Source organism: Magnolia sinica, chromosome 14, assembly GCF_029962835.1.
Source record: "Magnolia sinica isolate HGM2019 chromosome 14, MsV1, whole genome shotgun sequence".
Classification (NCBI taxonomy): Eukaryota; Viridiplantae; Streptophyta; class Magnoliopsida; order Magnoliales; family Magnoliaceae; genus Magnolia; species Magnolia sinica.
The window spans coordinates 22,261,535-22,276,390 of record NC_080586.1 but is presented as its reverse complement, the minus strand read 5'-3'; the positions used below and the strand labels follow the sequence as shown (position 1 = coordinate 22,276,390).

The window sequence follows — 14,856 nt, the reverse complement described above, 5'->3', positions numbered from 1 at the left end:
CTTAACCTAAACCTAAAACAAAACCTATAACCTAAACCTTAACCTTTAACCTATAACCTAAACTTATAACCTATAACCTAACCTTAACCTAAACCTAAAACCTAAACCTAAACCTATAACCTAAAGCTAAAACCTAAAACCTAAACCTAAACCTAAAACCTAAATGTATTCTCAAATCCCTAAACCTAGACGTACACCTAATCCTAATCTCAACTCCCTAACATATACCTAAACCTAAACTTGAAAACCCAATCCTAAACCCGATCCTGAACCCGAACCCAATTGTTGTAATAATGTAGCCCAATCACATGGTGACAAACAAGAATGTATCCCTTTTAACACATGCCCCTTTTTACAAAGCTTTAATTTTTGTTGTTGTTTCTATTAACTTGAAATAATTTTTTTGCATTATTTGCTTGCATTAGTTTTATTTTAATGATCAATTTTATTTTTAAAAAGTGTGCCCACTTTTTTGGAAGGAAAAAAAAAAGCGAATGAAGTTTCTGCAATTCTTCATGATTCTGAATTATAATGTTTTGTTGGTTGAATATTTTTTTATTAGATGAAAGACACAAAAAGAAAATTGTTGCTAATTTTTTTTCTTATTTATTTATGATGTTAAACTTATATGTTATGCGTGGATGAATGTAATGTGGATAAGATTATGTTTGGATGGATATAGTTTATGTTTGGATGAATATAGTTTATGTTTGGATGGATTTACGTAATTTGGGTTTAGATGGATGTGAATGTGAATATGATGAAATATATTATATAACAGGTGTATATCAGGAAGTATATGTCTCATATTTGAAAATTTCTGATGGCTCTAGGCCGTCCATATTTTTCTAAATATTCAAATATGAGACGGTCGAAGACCGTCCTTTTAAGGGTCATAAGAGACGGTTCATAGCAGTCCTTTTTAAGGACGGTCCATGACCGTCCTTTTAAAGGACTTTTAAGGTTCATAAGAGATGGTTCACAGCAGTCCTTTTTAAGGACGGTCCATGACCGTCCTTTTAAGGCTCATAAGAGACGGTTCATAGTAGTCCTTTTAAAGGACGGTCCATGACAGTCCTTTTATGGCTCATAAGAGACGGATCATAGCAGTCTTCATGACCGTCCTTCTAAGGGTCATAAGAGACGGTTCATGATAGTCCTTTTTAAGGATGGTCCATGACTATCCTTATTACAGACGGTCCATGACCGTGCTTTAAATGTCAATAAGAATGACGGTTTATGACCATCCTTTAAGTAATACAACGCCCCAAAATATGACGGCCCATGCACGGTTCAAAGCCGTCCTTTTTGGTCATTTTAGACGGTTTTCAACCATCCTTTTTTCGTTGTTTTGATGTAGTGGCAATACAAGGGAATATGTCTAGATAATCAAGAAATCAACCTTACTGCTCCATAAAATGGCTAGAAAATCAAGTTTTAAACCTTTACCCGAAAATCAAATCGTACGTGAACACTGCAAGATAGCTAGGAAATTACTAAGTGAACACCCGCTCCACCCGAAAATCATGGTACGACTAAACATCGTAAGATGGAGAGACAAGCAACATACAAAATCTAGACCATTCAGAAATTATATCGTATCTGAATGCCGTAAGATGGTTAGGAAATCGCTAAGTGAACACCTACTCCACCCGGAAAACATGGTATTACTGAACACTGCAAGATGACTAGAAAACCAACATACAAAACTCTACTCCACCCGAAAATTATATCGTACATGAACACCGCAAGATGGTTAGGAAATCACTAAGCGAACACCCTCTCCACTCGAAAATTACCATACGATTAAATACTGTGAGATGAAGAGAATAAACTAGCCACAAAAAAAGCATCAATGTCCCATCAAGGCCGCAAAGGGCAAGTAAACGATTCAAGCCATGTAGGGCAAATATGCGGTCCAAGCCATGTAGGGCAAACATGTGATCCAAGCCACGCAAGTCAAATATGGACCATAAGATAGAGTCCACAACAAGTCTCATTCCACCCATCAAATGACCTCAAGTAGCAACATCTAATCAACTAGCAGGTTATACAAATGGGAATAGCATGTGATCACCAAATCATTTATGTTTACTAGAATTTAAGTGGGAAGCTCAAGGGGTGAGTCCTCACCTGTGGGGTTGTATTACTGTTCTTGATTCACATCCCCGTGTACACCTTGTGGCCCAAATCACGCAAATGATCTCCTAAGGTTATAGTCAAATATTCCCAAGGTTAATGCATTGAAGTTGTGTGGGTTTGAAGGGTCCCATAAATAGGGCTATTTAGGCCTGCTTTACAGTGACTAGGTTCACCAGATTTTTGTCCCTCAGATGGCCCAGATTAGGCCTGGAATTTTGCTCCAAACCAAGGCCTGAACTGGGCCTGGGTTGCGTTATACAAGCAAGGCCCAGAGGACTGAGTGGGTTGATTTATTTAGGCCCACCAGATTTTGTGGTGTGGTCCATGTGCGGCCCACTGGAACCTTTAGTCCCAGGTGCGTCCCACACAGTTAGTTGTGGTGCAGCGTGGCTGAACCTAGGCCCACCGTGTTTTAAGGTGAGACCCACCGTTATGTGGTGTGGCCCCAACTGAAATGTACAGGGCCGGCCCACTGAGCTATAAACTCGGGTGCGGTCGACCCTTTTTTAATGTTGTGCGGCCCACCTGTTCTACAGGGTGCCACCCACCTGCATTCTAAGGTGGGGCCCACAGAGTCTGATTTCGGCCCATTACTGGGCTGAAACTGTGTTTGACCTCAGCCCAGCTTGCTGCTCATGTAAGGCCTAGCTGTATGGAGGTGTTTTCAGTGCATTGCACGGCCCATATGCTTTGAGTCCAAATTGCGGCCCAACTGATGGCTTGTTTTCAGCTCTTTGCATGGCCCATTTGAGGCCAATTTTTCAGCCTGGTTCAAGGCCCAGCTGAGGCCTATGTTTAACTCAAATCAAGGCCCGCTGGTGGGAAGTTTGTTGCCCAAATCAAGGGCCTGCTGATGGACATTTCCAGCCCAAACCAAGGCCTGATGAATGCCAGATTTCAGTCCAGTTTTCGACCCAGATGGAGGCCTGACTGAAGGTGTTTTTCAGCTCACCGTTCGGACTGTTCTCAGCCCAGAATCTCGGCCCATCTGAAGGCCATTTTCGGTTTAACTCATGGCCCAACCGAGGCTTGTCTTTCAACTCAAATCAGGGCCTCGTTGGGACCTGATTTCAGCTCGAACAAGGCCCGGTTGAGAGCTGTTTTCGGTTCCGTTGGAGGTTGTGGGTGGAGATGTGAGCAGCGGTACCTGCTGTTGGACCCAACGACAAGCTGGGTCCCGATGCTACCCTCCTGCTTCTTCTCTCCCTTCCTTTCAGCGAGGTCCCTCAGGCCTGAACTGACCCAACATGATCCGAGCTGGTCGGGTGGAGTTGGTGCAGTGCAGAGTCGGGTTCGCCACCTGCGTTCCTTCTCCCTCTCTCTTTCTCCTCTCTTGCTCTCTACTTACTGTTTTCTCTCTCTGATCTTCCCTCTCTCTCTTAGTGGTGACTACGGGCTGCACTGACCCGACTCGTCCCAACTCGATCAGTTCGACTCGGTGCAGTGCGGCACCAGGCTTACACCCAACCTTTCTTATTCTCTCCTGGTTCTGGTGGAGATCCCAAGACGGACATGCCTATTTATAGGCATAGGGAGAGCCCGAACGGTCCACCAACGGTTAGGATAGGTGGCTGCATTCCCTTATTTTTCCTTGGTTTTCATGTCCATTGGGCACATTCATCATGAGGGATGGATTACCACAGCCGTGACCCACCAGAAAAGTATTTTCGATCAGTCGGTGGGGTCCATGCCATCCCAGTGGGTTTTGGTTTAACGGGGAAGAGGGTGAGACCGTTAATGGCGGGTTTTTGCCTGTGGAATATCGGGATGATCTGGTCCATCTGAGCGGTTCGGATGGGGTCCTAGATCGCTTCAGGCCCACTTTTCGGGTCGCAAACGTGAGTTTCAATCCATCCATCTCATGAGAATTTTCAATTTTCGTCACTTTCTCACAAGATGGAGCATCTCTCTCCATTAACTCGCACCGCCTTTAAGGGAAGGTTAGGATCGCTCCATGTGGCCCAGGGAACGGCCAGAGGCGTGCCAGCACCTGTTTTGCAAAAGGGGAAGATTACTTTTTACCTTTCCTTGTCACAGACGGTTGCCTGACCATTTTTGGTAGCGAGAGAGCATGCTCTCTAACGGCACGTGGATGGCTGGGATTGCTTACGAAAACTGGCCCTGGATCCTTCTTGTGACCACACTTTGACCCACCATTAGAAGATCTTGACCATTCACGTTATTTTACCTGATTCCGATCTAGAAATTTCGTCCGGATGCATGGGTCTGCAAGGCTATAGAGTTTTGGTTAGATGGGTCCCACGAGTCTGATAAACGGCTCGGATCATTCCAAAAGTGGCCAGGGTGGGCCACCTAGAGGCCAGACGTCCGTCAGATTCGAATATGGTGTTTGGCGGGAGGAATTTTTGTTTTTTTTTTCCGTAAGAATGCTCGGTCAAAGCCGGTCAAACCAGCCTGCGTGGTCCCGTGCCTTTAGTGCACTCGCACTTCATGTGGGGTCTACCATGATATTTATGATAAATCCACTCCGTCCATCTGCTTTGTCAGCCCAAAATAGGGCGCAGAACAACGAATGAGGTAGATCCTATACTTAGGTGGGCCATATTAGATGACAGATGGCCTTTGAGTGCCTATTTATAGTCAATCCAATGATGATTTGCGGTCCAATCCCATCATCAAAGCCATTCATCCAACTGTTGAGTCAATCAGGTCCACTACTTACTTATACTGGTATCATCTTACATGTATGAGCCACACAATGCTCGCCATTTTTGGATTTTTTTTACGGATTTATGTCGATTGGACGGTCGGATCATCTCCATATATGAAATTAAGGTTTACTATGGATTCCTAATCAATCTAGAGGGAATTTAATGGTTAGTTAGGCATTGATTAGTTAATTTGTATGGTTTGATCACCAAGGTGTTAAGAATATAACAAACAGTGGATGTTATGATCCAAAATCTAACGTTGATAATGGATGGTCTAGCTGGTTTATCAAGGAGGTTAGAACTCTAAAATATTCCTCTCTTGTGGTGTGAGGGTCCATCTTGAAAGAGGATGACTGTATGGCTCAATCTATGGGTTACCATTAACGGTTGGATTCAAGTTCGAGTAAGGCTAAGTGTTTAGCTAAATCAGGTTTGCATTCATCATAAATTAGGTCCTTCTGGTAACACCCGAGTACTGAAGGTACGTGGTGTTACAGAAACGTTGCTGAAGCGTCTCGTAGAAATGAGTTGGGTACAAGTTGTGGTGATTGTGAGATGGAGTGAGGAAAATCATTGGATGGATGTCGCCAATCTATTGCCTCGGCTTCTTCGGCAATGGGATGCCTTCCAGAATTCTGGGTTCTCTTGATGACCAGGATTCTGTATAAGCCAACTTTTCTTCGTCTATCTGATCCATGGATTCATAGTTCAAAATAGAATGGGGATCACCATTATACCTTATCTATAAGGGTTATCAAATTTCATGATACCCTCGATTGCCCGAACTGTCTCCCAAGAATTCTGTAACTTCTTTCTATTATGTTCCTTGATTTTCTCTTGAAACTCTTAAGCTTTGTTTCGGCGGGTTTTCTTCGATCTGAAAGGGGGCAGAGTATCTTCTCGGGCTGGGGGTTTCTGAGTGATAGTTTGGAGGTGAGTCGTCGACTTTAACCATTCTTCCCAATCAAATTCAAGACCATGCTTAGGAGGTCTTTCGATATCGCCCATAGGGATGACTCCATGAATTGGAGAGGGTAGTGTGTTGATACGGTCGGTAAAATTGAAAGTGGGAAGCACTGACTCTTTTATATACGCGGGGCGGTTACTGGTTGTTTTGAAGCGTTTATGCGAAGGTTGGGTTGGGGATGGCAGTGATTTTGTGACTTCAGAAGGTGAAGGATTTGACAGTTCTTCATGGGAAAGATGTATGGTAGGAGTTCAACGCAATGGAAAGTCCTTTTTGTACGGGGCATGATGAAAAGTTCCAGTCCTGGGGAAACAGGTTAAGAAAAAAGACTAAGTCCGAGAAATCTGCAAGGATTCGTTGCGCGGGTCGTGCAACCAGAGTCGATAGTGCGGGTTCACGCAATGTATTTGGCCTTGCATAAACGTAATATCCGTTGCTTAGGTCGCACAAGCAAATTTGATTGCGCGGGGAGAAAACGGCAAGATAGAGCTTCGCTGCAGGAAATGGGAGGTGAGAGAATAGACTGAGCTCCGCTATTCATAGAGGATGGGGCCGAGTACAAAACTCGAGCGCCTGTTGTGGGGGTCCCACAAACACTTTCAGACATTTCAGAAATTCAGAGGAGATTGATCCTGATTCTTTGATTCAAGTGAACAAAGAAAGGATCAAGGGGGTATCTGTTGGAGCATAAAAAGAAAAAGAAAAATGAAGGAATGAGTAAAAAGAGAAGAAGATTGACTGATGTAGTAAGTGGTTGCGCGGGTCGCGCAAACCCCTTTTCTCGTTGCATGGGTCGCATAACTAAGTTTAGAAATAGTTTGATGGAAGTGATTGGATCTGATGCAAGGTGGGCCCCATGACATAAAGATCGAGGGTTCACACGTGTGGAGGCCTATAAATACCCCACTTCCCCTCTCATTTGGGGATTGGAAGAATTTTGGAAGAAGGTCAGAGCTCCTGAAAAAGTTGAAGATAGGGGAGAGAAGTTGCAAGGGGTTTGCGTGACCTGCGCAACTGGGCTGTTATACAGCCAATAAAAGAAAGGGGGCGAAACGCTGCCGAAATCGTCAAGCCTGATCTTCACCATTTCAAAGTTTTCCTTTTGCATAAAGGATAAGCTCAATATTCCTCCTAGAGAGATGATTGGATCACGAGTCGAAATGCTGCCAAATTTGATATTCAGATTCGACATTCGAACTTTGTTAATTCCTGTATTTTTTAAATAATCTATCTTAGAATCAAGGGATATTCGAAGATATAAACAAACTCAATATTAATAATATGATGATTGTTCCTGATACATTCTTTCTGTTACATTTAAATAAGATAATCTCCCAAATCGAATGCATTTATTTCTTGTTCGAAACACCGAGCTGAAGTAATGTCTGAGGCCGAGTAGGAAGTGTTCCTTTCTGTGGTCTCTCTCAATCTTGTTCTTCAAGGTTAGGATCCTTCTGCAAGCCTCCGGAGCACGGCGTGATTGACTTTATGCGAGATCATACCTCGGGAGGTGTACCGTCCTGGTGGCGCTCTACACTATCGAGAGGTGAGTGTTATTTTGGCCGTTCATGGTCATCCTGGCCTTGAGTGGCACTAGTCGGATGCGTGACTCATCATGGGCATCCGAGCCAACCTTGCATTTCTGTCCAACTCATTTAAACCCATTGAATGGTAAAAAATGGTCTTATTCAGATAAAACCAGTGCCCAAGATCCAGAGGTTAAGATTGTTCAGCCTGTTTGATTCTACTCTATAACTTAGAGACAATGAGTTACTCTATGTATGCCACATACGCCACATTAACAATTTCTGAGAGCCTGCATGTCAAGGGTTGTTAAGCTGCGAGTAACAAATAACACCCCCTTAAAAAAAAAAAAAAAAAATCCTAGAAAGGCTTGTATAAACCCCAATCATGAAATTGGGCGCGTGACTGGTCGCTGATATAGATGGTAGAATTCATGTTGATAAGATCCACACTGGCCATTACGTGCACCACCTTGTGTTTTAACCGGGTCCCAAAATTCAGGCCGATTCAATACTCAAGTGGGCTACACAATGTGGAATAGTTGAGATATGAGTCCCACTATTAAAATCCTCCAAAATGTGTGGGGTCCATCTTAGTGCATGGATGCCATCTAATCCACTCTCTTAACCTGCCACATTAGAATTTAGGGATCCCACAAAATTAGGAAATTCAAAATCGTATGTTGGCTAAACTACGTAAATTTAGAGGTTTTATATGTCGTTTTGTATTATTATTATTATTATTATTATTATTTTACTGTGTGGTCCACTTATCTTACCTGTACTGATTTTTTAAATACATAATAAAATAATTGACGACGCATGTACTGGACAGGGCAGATATCGGATTAGGTGTTACCCAACCTTTCCATGGGGCTCCCCTTGATGATGTGTTATATATCCACGCCAATTTTCAGCCCATTTTACAACGCAGTCACAGAATTTAAGCAGATCCAAATCTCCCGTGTACCAAACTACAGGAAACATTTGTGAATGAACTCTCACCATTGAAAACTTACCATGGCCATCTTTAAGAAAATCTATAATGTTTATTTTCCATCCGACCTGTTGATAAGGTCAAAGAAATCCAGATGAAGGGAAAAATACAAATTTCAGATTAATCCAAAATTTCTGGAGCCTACGAAAAGTTTTTATAGCCATTTACGACTGTAAAAAACTTTTGAAGCCTGAAAAAGCTTTTAATAGTCATTCACCACGTTTTACATTTGTGTGGTCCATCTGATATTTGGAGTGTTTTAATATCTTAAAGAAAATAATAAAATGACATGAGAAAACGGATGGACGGCGTGGATATACAATACATTCATAAAGGTAGGCCCCGTACGGTAAGGTTAACACCCACTAAGGTGATACCGGCTAACAGCTGATCCGCTTCCCAGAACATGACTACGCGTGGTTAGAAAAGCAAAGTGTAAATAACGAAAGGAAATTTTTGGAAAGAGGGTATTCGAAAGCCCTAGCACTCAACCGAACATCTTTCCGTTTGATTCCCTTGATCGATAGAACTGTTGGAGGATAAAATCTAGCTATCAATCAGCCCTATGAGAAGAAGAGTCGTCTGAATTCTCATCGGCGTTGGAGCACACGAGAAGATTGAGATTTCCCTTCTCACGTCCGCACGTATCTGGAGCTCAAGATTTCGATTTTTTGATTGATTTCAACCTAAATTGAGGTATTTTCTTATTCTTAATATCAGTTAGTGACTTCTATTTCATTTTTTAATGTGGATTTATGAGTTTTTTTTTTTTTTTGGGTGTTTTAGATTTTTTTTTTCTTTTTAAAACCGGTGTATCGGATATCGTATTGTTCGCCACCGATACGACCCCGTATCGGGCTGTTTCATGGACGATACTGGTACGTATAGGGCGATACGTACAGGGTTCTGATGCAATGTTGTAGAATAAGAATTTTCTACGACCCTTTGTTGTGTGGGGCCTGCTGTGGTGTGCGTATGGCATGACATCCAATACTTCCAGTCCATCACGTGGGCCACCATTCTACAGTCGTGGTTTTTGTGGAAACCGAAAAATTGCAAAATAATCTGAAATCAGGACAGGCTGAAGCATGTCTGAAACGTTGTCCTTAAAGCGTTATTTGCCCCTACTCAAGTGAATTGAGTATGCTGATAGGTTACAGGCAAACCGCTTCTAGGATACAACGAGCCTGGTGTGGGTCTACGTTCAGCAAACACGAAGGCCCACCTATTGGAACTCTGTTACACTCAGTCTGGCAGAAATACAATAAAAGGAAAAATCCCAAAAGAGAAAAAGAGAAAAGAATATGTGATTTAGACCACTGCACTGGTTAGTTCTTCAGTCACTGGTTCAATTGAACCGTTCTAGACCACACCGTTTGTCTGTTCTTCAAGCAAAGGTTTAACCCTTGCTGTCTTGCTGGAATCACTAGAGTATAGGAGAGGAGTGGTAGGCTGTCTCAGTTCGTATTGGTCTGCTAGAGTGGGTTGAGAGATGGTTTGGAAACCCATCCAGGCTCTCCTTTTATAGGCTATGGTGGCTGGGAGTTATGGTTCAGGGAAATAAATCCCATGACCGTTTTCTAACCTTGCTGTATTGCTTAATTTAGGTCTGTAGAAGAGGAGGCTCTGGTTCATATGGGTATTGCATGTTGACTGTTGTGAGAGCTGGCTAGCCATTTTCTAGTTGTTGGGCTAGCCATGCAATAGTTTCAACATGGCTCTGCAATGAATTGCATGAGGAGTTACACCTCTGCTGCAACAGTCACTTTTCAGCCTGTATAAAACTGAGGGACCTCTCATTCTGTCCTCTTAGTCACTCTTCCAGCTAGCCACCCACCTTAGCCATTTAGTCGCACCGCGACTCATACACGTCTCACTCCGGTTCGCGAAGGAGCGACCCTCCGGTTGACGTGTTTGTGTAAGGTGCACCGCTAACGCCTCTACAGCCACATTGCCTCACGTACCAACGATCTCGCACCTAGCCCGAGCCCATGCCCGAGACCGAGACCGAGCCCGAGCCAATGCCCGTGCTCGAGACAGAGTCCGAGCGCTGCTGGTGTTCCAGTTGCTACGCACCGTATCACGCAAGTTCCATTCTCCTTTGAACTAAGTGTGTAAGTATAATAATACTCTACATCCTTTATATAAACCACAAAATTTTCTATTCCCTTTCCCATGTGGGACTATTCTTAAAAACCCCAAAAGGTGTTTTACAAAATTTTTAATATATTCTATTATCTTTTATTTAAAAATATATTTTATAAAATCAATATTTTGCAACATCCAGTCCATCACGTGGGCCACCATTCTACAGTCGTGGTTTTTGGGTGGCTGTGCATTTTTTTTTTTCCCTACGGCATAGCCCACATAATGATTGGATAGGCCTGATTTGTATGGTGGCTGTACATGGATTACCTGCATCCAGCGGCTGCAGGATGATTTCTGAATCCCTGACATGGCTCAATGAAAGAGCATCATGAGCGCCATTTGGCAAGCACACATGGCGCCATGTGTCGCAGGCAATTGTTTTCTATGGCATGGTCTGGCATCCAACCCGTCCGGTCCTGCAGTATTGGTCCAACCATCATGTGGCCACCACTCTGCAGTGGAGGTTTTCGGGTGACCATCCATTGTTTTCTATGGTGTGGTCCACCGAATGAATGGATAGGCCTAATTTTTGGGGCATCCCATCGCTAGAGTTGGGCTCGCATGATGTGTGGGTTGGATGGCATACACAATCTCACACTTTTTGCTGTTTTTATATTTATTTATACTATTTGTCATATTTTTCCTATTCATCATTATCATCTAAGCCATATCCCAGTTAATTGGGGTCAGATACATGAATCCCGCTATGCCTTTCCACTCTATCAAGGGCCAGAACTTTAGGTAGACCATAAATCATCAAGTCTTTCCTTACTACCTCCATTCACGTACTTTTAGACCTTTTCTTTGCCCTTTTAGAGCCTTCAACTTGTACCAACTCACTACTAACAGTGGGGTTCTTGGTCTCCATTGCACATGACCAAACCATCTAAGTCTACTTTCCCCCATATTTTTACCTGTTGGTGCCACTCTTAAATTCCCTTGAATGCATTCATTTCTAATTCCTTCCTTTCTTGTCTCGTTACGTGTCCAACCGAACATCCTTGTTCCGGCTATACTCTTAACTGCCCGACATTCTGTTCAAATGATGGAAGTTATGGTTAAGTTCGATGGTAGCTGCCAACCTGATGCAGCCCCCTTGTATCCGGGCTGGAGACCAACACTGAGAGCGCAAAACTTGCACAGGTGCAATGTAATAGACTATTACATTACAATCAAGCGCTTTCTAATAGTCTGTCACATAGGTTGATTACAATAAAGAAGTTTTTTCCTATTATTTTAATTAAAAAATTACAATACTGCAAGCCTCTTAGGTTGCGTTTGGGTGCACTTTTGAATCGTAAATTAGTTCAATGGAGAGGAGATGACTGAATTCCAGTTTTCCTTCTTTAGTATTCATAATGAGGAAGTAGCCCTCAGATTTCAGGTCTGTTCCTTTCAAGCCTGTCTTTTGTATTTTGGTCTTTGTTTGTTTGTTTGTTTTGTTTCTTGAAAGGTTTCAAGCCCATCTTGAAAGCGGCGAAATTGCAATTTTGAACATGTTCCCTCAATACAAATACTTGGTAAGGTGATTGCAGTTAGGGCTGTCAGTTGGTCAGGTTTGGGTTGGGTCCTATAGTACCTGCACATAGGCTAACCTGTTTCAGGTGTTGCCGGGTCTGAGTCTCGTTCTTGAAGACCTGGATCCCGATCTGATCAGTTCTGAGTACTCATCAGGTCTTTAAATCTAGGTTTCTAGTTGGTTTGGGTCAAACAAGAGTGTTTTAACGTTTGGGTCCATTTGATGGATGGATCTAGATCACATGCGTGTGCTACTTTGACACTCGTTGTGTGTAAATGGGCTCCTTACATGCCTACAGCTTGGGAAGCCTTATTCCATTGCTAGAGTAAACAATGGAATAAATATAATATCACCATTAAAACTGATCGGATCTGACCAGACTAGACCTGAATACAACTGGGTTCCAAAATCTGAGACTTGAATCTGACTTTATTTAGGGGTGTACACCGAGTCGTGCTGGCCTCAGCTCGACTCTGCTTGGCCATGAGCTGACCCCAGCTCGAACTCGGCTCAGCTCGGTCCTCGAGCCTGACTGGCCAGCTCGGCTCGGTTCGGTCAGCAGATCGGGCCAGTTCGAGCCGAGTTCGAACAAAATTGAGCTTCTGTGGCTTTTTCACAAACACATGCGGTGCATTTTCAATTTCTCACTGTATGTAAAACAGCAGTAGCTATTTACAAGTATTTGATCAAACACCTTATTTGCAACATTAAAATCAAGGAAATATGGTATTTGTTTCATATACATACCTTCCTTGCTACTAGCCGACACTTCGTTGAGTCACTTCATCAAACACTTGGTGAGCAACATCAATATCAAAGTAACCGAGTCACCGAACTAGTTAGATTTGAGTTTGATTCGAGTTGGGGTTTGATCCGAGTCGAGTTGAGCTTAGGCAAGCTTGAACTCGGTTCAAAATTTTTTCGAGCTAAAAAAATCAGCTCGACTTGGCTCGAACTCAGCTTCAAACCAAGTTGAATTGAGCTTTTTCGAGTCAAGTCGAGCAAGCTAACCGAGCTAACTTGATTCGTGTACACCCCTAACTTTATTACTTGATGAGTCCAAACTAAAAGTACACGGGCCTGTTAAAATCATTGGGTCCATTGGGTACCCATGAGTCAGGGTACCCATTGAAAGCCCTAATTTCACTTTCTTGAATTAGTAATTGCAATTCAGTTCATCGGTCTTCCAGATGCAGACTTGAAGTTTCTTCAAGTGGGGGATAATTTGAAAGCTTTTGGAAAAAAAAAATTAAAAATTAAACCAATCCATACAAATTTGATTTTCTTAACTGGTCATGGAGCTGATTGCTATCGAAGCTTGAATTATGATGTACTTTTCTTTATTTTGGAAACTGCTAGAATATTTATTGATGCTATTCAATTTCCTATATCTATCATTTTTAAAACCACATTCATGTCCTGAAGTTCTCATTCAATTGGTAATGCAAAACTTACCGGGTTGATTCATTTTGTTTTCTCTAGAGGGTCAATGGATCTGGCAACAGAGAATCGGCTAGCTGCATTACTGATGGAAGAGGCAACAAAATTGCGAATGCAAGCCGAAGAAGAAGGTGTTCATGTTTACCTCCGCCAACCCCAAGTAAGGGGTCGACCAAATTCGCGGTTCCTCACTGCGACTGTTCTTGGGGTCCAACAAGGTTAGTTTTGAAATTTCATAGAAACTTGAGGCGGGCCCATTTCTTCCATCTTCGTCTTCAGAGAACTTCCCGCATTTTTATTTATTTTTGGTTAAGTTGCTCCTTGTTACATCCATTTTTCATATAGGATTACTCTTTCCCGTTCCGATTCTTCATCTCTTGGCAAGTTGGTGTCTGCACGTTTGATTGATTCTGAAGTCTTGTTTGTTCTTTTCAGCGAATCGAACTGCGGAAGTCAATGAAATGTGGCGGGTGCGGAAGAAAGAGCTGGAGCTAGATGAGAAGCTGATGGGTATATCTAGAGATAAGGGCAGTGACCGGAGTAGCTTTCTCCGTACTGATTACCCAGAAGGAAGCTCAAGGCGCAGGGAAGTGGATAAACATGCTACTGACTCCTGTGGATCAAGAAAACGGGCAAGTGAAGATTGCAACACTGATGAGGATAGCGGTCTGAGGGATGATGAGGTTGAAGAATTCTTGCATTCGAGGTTAGAAACCAGCTTCTTTGTGTGTATGTGCATGCTTGTGCTCATGAGGTGTATGTTTGTGTGACTTTGTGCTTGCATGTGTTCTGTGCTTTTAGAAGTTCTTAAGGATTGTTACACTGGTGTCAGGGTGAAGAGAGGAAGAGGTGCTATAGGTTCAAGGATGGATGAGCCAGGCCCGTTTCTTCCATCTTCATCTTCGGATTCCAAGGGGAAGTTCTTGGTGAATCATGAGATGCGAGTGGTGGAAGAATGGGAACAACGTGTTCTTGGGCCAGAGAAGCCGTCGTTCCTGAAATCATGCAAAACAGTGGATGAAAGTGTGTTTGCTCATAATAGGAAGGATGTCCAGAAAACGGATGTAGTGAGCTCAAAGAAGGGACACACAAAGCTCAAATCGAAGAAGGGCTCAAACAAGTTGCGAGATGAGAAGAGGAAAGAAAAGAGGTCTAAGCATCGTTGTCATAGTAGATGAAAACAATTATGTTGTAAGCAGGATGCATCCACTGCTCCTACAGATGACTATGTAATTTTGAAACCTGAAAGGAAATCAATTTTCTTCAAATAACTTCTCTTCTGACTTCTCTAGCATTTGCACTTGATGTCCGTTAATTAGAGTTTTTTTTTTTTTTTTTTGAAAGATAACGGATTGTATATTAAAAACAAAAACAAAATACAATGGAGGAGGGAGAGTCTGCTGATAAAGCAAACTCTGCTAACCTTCTAGAAAGCGAAAATCATAATC

The 14,856-nt window shown here is 42.7% G+C and overlaps 1 protein-coding gene across 2 annotated transcripts; it reads left to right on the top strand.

Moving 5' to 3' along the window:
* Positions 1–8,729: 8,729 nt before the first annotated feature.
* Positions 8,730–14,688, top strand: LOC131225630 (uncharacterized). 2 transcript variants are annotated; one of them, XM_058221197.1, is made up of 4 exons: positions 8,730–8,997; positions 13,451–13,626; positions 13,844–14,114; positions 14,210–14,347. In XM_058221197.1, exons 2-4 carry the CDS (start codon positions 13,458–13,460, stop codon positions 14,217–14,219), a joined length of 450 nt encoding a protein of 149 aa, XP_058077180.1. In that variant the 5' UTR covers positions 8,730–8,997; positions 13,451–13,457; the 3' UTR covers positions 14,220–14,347. The 2 variants fall into 2 exon arrangements, with proteins under 2 accessions (XP_058077180.1, XP_058077179.1); XM_058221196.1 differs by having other exon boundaries at positions 8,732–8,997; positions 14,241–14,688.
* Positions 14,689–14,856: the final 168 nt, after the last annotated feature.

Coding starts and splice junctions, on each gene's coding strand:
- LOC131225630 (XM_058221196.1), top strand. CDS start 13,458: ATGGATCTGGCAACAGAGAATCGGCTAGCTGCATTACTGATGGAAGAG. Junction 13,627..13,843: donor TGTTCTTGGGGTCCAACAAG/GTTAGTTTTGAA, acceptor TGTTCTTTTCAG/CGAATCGAACTGCGGAAGTC. Junction 14,115..14,240: donor GAAGAATTCTTGCATTCGAG/GTTAGAAACCAG, acceptor CACTGGTGTCAG/GGTGAAGAGAGGAAGAGGTG.